We start from the raw sequence: 8,612 nt of genomic DNA on the forward strand, positions 1-8,612 counted from the left end.
CTGAATTTTTTCCCTGCTTCCCAGTACATTATATAGAATAATTAATGGTGGCATCATGAAGAAAAATTTGTCCCGCGAAAATTAAGACCTCATATGGCTCTGGGAGCGGAGAAATAAAAAAGTTATGGGGTTTAGAAGGAGGGGAGTCAAAAACGAAAATCAAAAAATGCCATCGGTGGGAAAGGGTTAACTTCAAATACTTCTGTCCCAAAGTCACTATGTAAAGTTTCTCACAACACCGTATAGCAGCTCTAATACAAAGTAACTTCAACACAAAAGTCTCACGTATTCTCTGAATTACAGCAAAAACAAGATACAAAGTTACATTTCATATCCCATACCATATACACAGTACGAAAACCTTACCCGCGCCTGTATATACCCACTTCTACAATCACCGCAGACGAAGTCGCGGGTACCAGCTAGTAAGCTAATAATAATGGTGTAAATGTATATGCAAAAATCATCAGTAATGGTGATCCTTGGAATATTGGCATGTTTGATCAGATTGTAAGTCTATGTCCACATCTGTTTCACCTTTTCATTGTGGGTTCCATTGAGCTTTTGCCACCAAAAATAGAGCAGCCTAGGAAGGAAACCTCACACATCAGCAGACACTACAGATGCACTACAGATGCAGCACAGAAGTCATAGTGCAGATGTGAACAGAGACTAAGACTTCCTATAAGGATAATAATGAACTGCCTCAATGGTTGGTAGCCATTACATATAACTGGTCAAAGATTATGGTGCAATTTAGAAAAACATGGCCACACCTCTCAACCATTGAACTGCAATACCAGACCAAACCTATGAGCAGATGTGGTGCTATTGCTGCTCGAAAGTGGCTTTATTTTCTAATCCTGCGGAATCCTTTAAAGGCCATGGATGTCTCATTGTGATGTGTCCTATCATGTGCATGGCTCTCATCTTTTTTAGGCTGCCATGAGGGTAGACATAATTTGTGTTGTATTCCCGTAATAATAAATTATTCTTTGTGTTAAAGCTTTATTTGTCAGAGACAAGCCATCAAATATACCTCAAAGCAAATTCCAAACTTTGGAAACTTACAGTAACATATATATGTTTTAGGTCTGGGACAAGTTTACCTTCATTTTCACCAAGTTTCGGTATTCACAGAGACGTGTTCGTTAACACAGGTAAGAGATGGCCCCGCACTACTGTGAAGACCACTATTGATTGTGCAAAGACCCTCAGTGTGCCACCCTGTTATGTCGTAGGGGAACGTCCATTTGAATGTGACATGTGCGACATGAAGTTTGTTCAGAAATATCATTTGGACCGACACAAACGAGTTCACAGCGGAGAAAAACCGTACCAGTGTGAGCGATGTCAGCAGGTGAGTAATGACCCGAGTGCACCAAAGGTACAATGGAGGGGGACTGAAGGAGGTCACTATGTCCTCTGTTCATTCAATCCAGGTTTTCTGTATATGATGGTCCTTTGGCTTAGATGTTTGCAACGTGAGAATGAATGGCCAGGAAGCTGTCTCTATTGCCACCTATTGTTAGCATTACATTGGTATTCTTTGAGTGCCAGAATCTGTCCATGTCCTGTAGATTTATTGGGGGTTTGCCACATTACATGATGCAGTTCATTGACAAGAGGCGTACTGTTTTTGGAATATAACAGCCATGTTTTCCAATTACATAATCACTTTAAAGGGGATATCTGGTGGTGGCAGCTTCCAGCATGGATTTTGCAGGTTGAGAACCTCAGGTTTCTGGGTTGGGTCACCTGTCCAGTGATGGACTTCCTGCTCCTCCTTTCTCTATATTTTGGTATATGACATATATTATGGTGGTTTAGAGGACTCGGCAATTGTATTAGCAAAGCCAGCTCCCATCTCTGTCGCTACAGATGCATAGCAAAGAATCAGACTGGCTTTGCTATAATGAGTACGACTACCAACCCCATATATATGACATAGGGAGGAGGAATGGTGAGTTAAGTGCCAGACACCAGAACGAGCCCAGAAACCCAAGGTTCAGAACCCAGGCCGGAATCACCTTTCCACAGGTCGATTTGCAGGACTCACACCAGTCACTAGAACTGGGTTCCCAAGCACTTGCTGGACAACCAAAAAAAGGACAATGTGGAATGGAATTTGGCAGCTGAAAGAGTGCTATACTCTGCTGTTTCCATCAGCCCCATTCACTTAGGCTAGAATTGCTCTGCATATGTATGACTGCCACTTGTCCAGTGTTGTCTTTACTCTGCTAGTGCAGTGAGATCAGTGGGGCTTCCAGTGGTGTCACCTATTCTGTGGTTAATTGATAAATGTCCATTGTGAGTAAATCCCTGTAAATACTTATGGTATGTTATAAGGTAAGAAGAGATCAGTGTTCAATGTGCCTATTCCTAGTCATGTCCACTTAGGCTCAGTTCACACTCCATCTGCAATGCACATATGACAAATGCAGCAGATAACCTCCCAGCACATATGTATCTATAGATCCCTGTGCACGAGATGGAGGGAGAAATAATGTCCTTTTGGCTCCAGTGCACTTTTCTCTAACCAGGCATCTCCCAATAAACATACATCCCCAGATGTAATGTGAACAGAGCCATACAGGTGCAGTGCTAAAGGGCCACATGCTGATTCTTTCTTTACGTTCTTTCTCTTTCTGTCTTCTTTAGGCTTTTTCTAGGACAGACCGCCTTCTGAAACATAAGAGGATTTGTCAGGGGTGCCACATGAAACCTCCTCAAATAAACCTTGGGTTGTGAAGTGCGTGGATTGTCAGCCAGTCTTCCCTATCTCAGGACTTATGTACTATCAGTACTGGTAAATCACAGAAATTGTGAAGGTGCAGGGCTGGGAACACTGACAGACAACTTGTAATAATGTCACAGTAAACGGCAAATTTTTATATAAAAGACTAAAAAACATTTTAGCAGTCTGTCATGAACTGTGTAAGCGGATTTAGATTTTTAGAGTGAGTCTCTGTTTGCCACCTCAGCTTGTCTTTAGTATGTTAAAGAACCTCTCATCGGTAATTAAAGGGGCTATTTAGGACATTAAAGTGAGTTTGTCTGCTGTACCCAGCCCTGCAGATAGATAGGTTAGGGTAATCTGAATCAAACCTAGTTTTCCCTTTGCGAATTGGTGCCTTTGTTGGTGAGACATCGCTGTTATTGTCAAAATGGAAATGAGTGCAATGAAGGAAAGATGGAGGGAAACCGGCAATGGCTTCATTACTCCAAAGAAGCTCATTTGCACATTGACAAAAAAGGCGATATCTTGACAATGGAGGGGAACTACTGTTTGATTCAGGTGACCCAAACCTATATATCTGCAGGGCTGGGTTTTGGTGATGGAATGGGTCATCAACTTCTTTAAAGGAAGTCTCAGGATAGACCATCAATAAAGTGTCCGCATTTTGATGATGTTTGACTCTTAGCAACCCCCGCTAACCATCTGTTTGAAGGGGCCGCGGCACTCGTGATAGTGCTGCAGCTTTTTCAGGGTTTACCTTGGTATGTCTACCTGAACACCATAATATGGAGGTATTGGTGCAGTGTATTGCGGGTTTGTTTCATTCACTTCAATGCCTTACTCCACTGCTATGGAGTTGAATGTATGCAGGTACAGGGACACATGGAAGCAACAAGGAGGCCACAGTGCTTGCACACGTGCTGCAATCTCTTCAAACAATTGATCAATGGGGTTGGTGAAAGTTAAGGCATCCACTGATCTGATATCCATGGTCTGTCCTAGCATTGGCTATCCATATGCTGATCCTTGAGTATCCCTTTAATGTCCTCTTGGCTTGAGATATCACTACATAGGTAGCATGAGATGGATACCTTTACAAAAAAAAATTCTAATCTTGAGGTATCTTGAACTAAGAGGAAAGGTAAGAATGGGCAGATCTACATGCAGCTATGACACTGGACTTAGGCCTCAATAATGCAGCAGGAAACTACTAAACGCTAGAAATTCATAAACTTCTGTGCGAGTAATTCTCAATTCATATACCTTAGTATAGGGTTATCAAAGTGTGGCCTGCTGTGCCTGGTCCTGTGCCAAGGAGCCATTAGGCCTTACCCTCTCACCAGGATCCAATACACATCAACGTATTATGGAGCCATCTTTGTAAGACAGACTGGAGAAGCAGGAGCAGACGTGCATTTATTATTGTGTTAAAGTATATTTCATGTACAGTATTTTTGTAGAGGTTAAACTCATGGGATCTGATCAGAGCACAGTATATGGAAGCAGACACCTCTGTATACTGTGTACTGTCCATGCCGCACTATTGTAGTGAATAGGAGCTGCAGTAGGCCATCATGATCCTTGGAGAATCCATTTTAGTGACTCTAATAATACTTGTAAATAAAATGTGACAGACCGGTTAGTAGATATATTATACTGCTGTATATCTTTTTTACTCACATTACTGCCCAAAATACCAGGGGTTGTGTCTATCAATTTTCCTATTCTTAAAGGAGGTTACTAATGATAAGTGATCCTTAGAGTAGGTCATCAATAGCAAGTTGGTGGGATTCCAACTCTCGGCAAGCCACTGATCAGTGATTGCAGGGATGGCCACACCATTCATACAGTGCACCAACCAGAAGCTGATCTGCGTGGGTGCTGACAATCAGACTCCTAATGATTATCAATAGTAAAGTCCCGCTACACCCCTCTAATGTCTGAGCAGTATAAGTTATGTTAGGTTCTCCTCCATAGTTTATCTATACCAAACATGTACTATGGCAGGAAGAGATAACAAACTGGTTAAGTCCTGGCGAGTTTCATTACGGCTTCTTTTGTCCTCAGTTCAGTGGAAGAATCTGACTAATCTTGAGAGAGACTGGTTACTAGGGAGTATACTGCCTGACTACGCTACTGAATATAATGTGCTCATGTTAAGCATAGGATCCTTTTCCGCCAGGCAGTCAGAATAGACAAAGTTTGATAGTCGCTTTGCTGACAGAAGAGAAGAAGCCGTGCGCACAGGGTTGTTTTTTATGTTCTGTTACAGACATTGCAATGTTGCATTGTGTGAATGGGATTTTATGAAACCATGTAGTTAAAAACAGTGTAATTTTTAGGGAACATCTGAATTCTAATAAGATTTTTTTTTAACAAATCAAATTGGGTGGAGAACCCCTTTAAGCATTTTGTACAGGAAGATAAATGACATTTTACATTTTTACACTTGTAAATAAGAAAAAAAAAAAAACTTGGTCTAGTTTAGTGTAAAATATAAAATAAAAGATGTTTCGTCAGCTTAAATGTGTGACCTAAAGGAAGGCTCTGTTGTAAGATATGTTAAAGGGATCCCATCATTTAAACTGAATTTTTTCTGCTTATCACATAGGAATAGCGTTAAGAAAGGCTATTTGTCTCCTACCTTTAGATGTCTTCCCCGCTGCCGTTCCATAGAACTCCTGGTTTTCGCCGGTATGCAAATGAGTTCTCTCACAGCACTAGGACCATCCCCAATGCTGCCAGAGAACTCTCCAGTGCTGCCTCCATCTTCTTCAGGAACAGGTCTTCTTCCGGCGGTAGCTTCAAACTTCTAGGCCTAGGGCAAAGCCAACCGTGCATGCCTGCTGACTTCAAGATAATACTGTGTAAGCGGTCATTTTCTTGTGGCCGGCAAGCATGCGCAGTCGGCTTTGCCCTAGGCCTGAGGCCTAGAAGTTTGAAGCCAACCATCAGAAGAAGAAGACCCATTCCTGAAGAAGATGGAGGCGGCGCTGGAGAGTTCTCTGGCAGCATTGGGGACGCCCCTAGTGCTATTTGAGTACTGGGGTCTGCCCCCAGTGCTGCGAGAGAACTCATTTGCATACCGGCGAAAACCGGGATTTCTACGGAACGGCGGCGCAGAGAAGACATCTAAAGGTAGGAGAAGAATAGCCTTTCTTAAGGCTATTCCTATGTGATAAGCAGAAAAAATGTAGTTTAAATGATGGGATCCCTTTAAAGGAGAAATACGGTTTTAATTGACAAAAATGATGTACGGTATGTTCCAACAAATGTTTTATTTACTTTACTCTCTGAGGGCACAGAATATTCATTTTGACAAGTGTTTCTTGAGTTGCGTAAGTCAAGACCTCCAAAAATGTTTGATAGACTAAACCCCTCCTAAAAGTACAGGTTCAGTTCTAGATTCTGTCTATTACTTCTCATTGCCGCCTTGGCAACAGACACTGTGAATGTGTAGTCTGTTGCTAAGGAGTAATTATAGAGCTGCTGACAGAATTTTATGGGACCCTCCAGAGCTACAAATGCTTCGGCTACTTGAACCAAGATCCCACCTCTGTTACCCCTTTAAGTAACAAGACTGAACCTCTGCTTTTAGCAATCTTCTCTGTACCAGTAATTCTGTATTCTGAAATTTATTTTTTTTTAACTGCATTTTTTAAAAACTTTTGCATTTCTTGTGTTATAGAGTTTGATATGTGCTATGGCGCTACTGCTGTATGTAATGAACTGTAGCTTTAAATATGACATGTAAAAATCTGCATTTTTTTTTTGTATTGTGTAGTAAATGACATTTTTGTACTATTATGTGACCTCAGTTATAATTTTGCAGATAGTTTTGAAATTATTCCTCTATTTCTAAGGTGCAGATTTGGCTTTTCCTGGCCCCTAGTTATAAATTGTAAGGCACCGGTCTCTGTAATTTAATATAGGTAAAAATTGTATGACTACCCTGACTGGCAGAGAGCCTCTTAGGAGGACCACCAAAGCTGATGTGTCAACAGTTAAAGATCTGGGGGTCCCACACTCAGGACCCCTATATATTAGTAGTTCAAGTTCGCTTCACAGGTCATGTGACTACACGTTAATTGACGTGAATGGGTTGAGCTGTGTTAGCAAGCACAGTACCTGTACAAATGTACAGCAGTGTCCTTGGTGAGTACTGAAGAGGCTGTAACCTCTACAAACAGCTGATCTGCAGGGGGCCTGGGTGTCAGACCCCTGCTGATCTTTAATTGATTGATCCTGAGGATAATTCATTGATTGAAAGTCCTGGAGAGAAGAATTGTCTGATGGCCATTTGCCCAATCAGATCACAGATTTCTTGTTCTAACCTTCATAGAGGAAAAAAAAAATTATCTTTAACTTTTTTTTTTTTTTTTTTTTATTACTTTTTGTTGGTTTTACACCTTTTTATATGTTACACTGATATACTGTCTCTGAATTATACCAGTGGTAAATAACTGTTAGGAAGAGCTTGCTTCCACGTTTTACGGGAAATACTGTAATCCCACTATTTTGCTAGTCACGTATTCATCTTTCCTTAGCAGTAGATTAGAGGATAGTTTTACTTTTATGACACATTCAGTCCGATGTATTTTTATTTTTGCCTCCTCCTGCCAGTGTATGTAGAATATTTAAATAAAAATTTCCTTTTGATACAATGTGTGTTTTGTGTTGTGGTCTGTAAGATGTCTTAAAGGGGTTGTCCAGTTCTTGGGGAAAAAAAGCGTTTACAAATGTGAAGTTGAAGTCGGAAAAGAAAGTTATTGTCTGTGGCTTTCAAAATAAATGTATTCTTTTAAAATATATTCTACAATTCTCGATATTGTATAATTCACTAGATGCATGGCCTGGTGCATGTACTTTCTTAGGAACTCGATCACTATTTTTGTTAGGAATCAGAGGAGTTTTAAAGAGGTATACCGAGGTAAGAAAATATTGATGAGTTATTCTAAAGATAGGTCATGAATATGAGATCAGCAGCTGATAGACAGAGAATGCAGCAGGAAGCAGACAGCTCTGTTCTTTGTGCAGTGGTGGGATGGGTCACTCCAGTTTAGCTCTCATTCATGAGTGTTGTCTGATCTGTAGTACCTGCTCCAGCCACTACACACAGAACAGAGCTGTCTGCTTCCTGCTACATTCTCTGTGTATCAGCTGGGTAGGAACTGCTGAGAGCAGCTGATCGAGGACCATTAAACACCACTAAACACTCTGTCATTTCTGTGTTTTCATGGGTACAGGACCTTATTAATAGATTAAATTACATTTTGTATTAATCTTGTAAAACTTTTATAGGTCATGAATACAAAGCTCGGACAACTAAAAATAAAATGGTATATGATATGCTTAGGTTTGTTTGGATAGATACTGCATCTACCGCTTCCTTTATATACCCAATTTTCAATGGCAGTCCCAACCTTAACCCAAAAATAATGCATTATAAATCTCCATTAAGTGTAGGGATAAATGAATCCAAACCACTACAGCTATTTCCATTGATGAAAGGCCTAGTAGGGCTTCCTTCGTTAATAATAGACGGGCGAGGGTCCTTCATTCATGACCCCTTAAGTAGCAGAGAACAGCTGCAGAGTGTATTTCGGAATGGAGGACTCTGCATGTTCTTGCTTCATACAGATGGTTCATTGCTTTCAGTAGACAATGTTTAATGCCTGATTTCTCCTGTGATGGCGCTGTGGGGGAACTGAACATTTGTTTCCAGGATTTTTCATAGGTTACTGCTGATCACTGTGGTATTGGCAGCAGGATAACCCTGGGGACTCTTCTAAGATCCACTTGAAAGCACTAGTGGAAATAACTATTCTTCATTGTAATTTCAATTCTTATATTTTAGCACAGTCTTGGAGGT

At 40.8% G+C, this 8,612-nt stretch overlaps 1 protein-coding gene across 1 annotated transcript in view; it reads left to right on the top strand.

Moving 5' to 3' along the window:
• Positions 1-3,090, top strand: part of ZNF740 (zinc finger protein 740) — a 29,257-nt gene extending 26,167 nt beyond the window's left edge. The window contains exons 8-10 of the mRNA XM_075265849.1: positions 1,093-1,160; positions 1,242-1,360; positions 2,662-3,090. Coding sequence (XP_075121950.1) covers positions 1,093-1,160; positions 1,242-1,360; positions 2,662-2,751 — 277 coding nt within the window. The 3' untranslated portion in view covers positions 2,752-3,090. The remainder of the gene's footprint in view (positions 1-1,092; positions 1,161-1,241; positions 1,361-2,661) is intronic.
• Positions 3,091-8,612: the final 5,522 nt, after the last annotated feature.

This window comes from Leptodactylus fuscus, chromosome 2 (genome assembly GCF_031893055.1).
Source record: "Leptodactylus fuscus isolate aLepFus1 chromosome 2, aLepFus1.hap2, whole genome shotgun sequence".
Classification (NCBI taxonomy): domain Eukaryota; kingdom Metazoa; phylum Chordata; class Amphibia; order Anura; family Leptodactylidae; genus Leptodactylus; species Leptodactylus fuscus.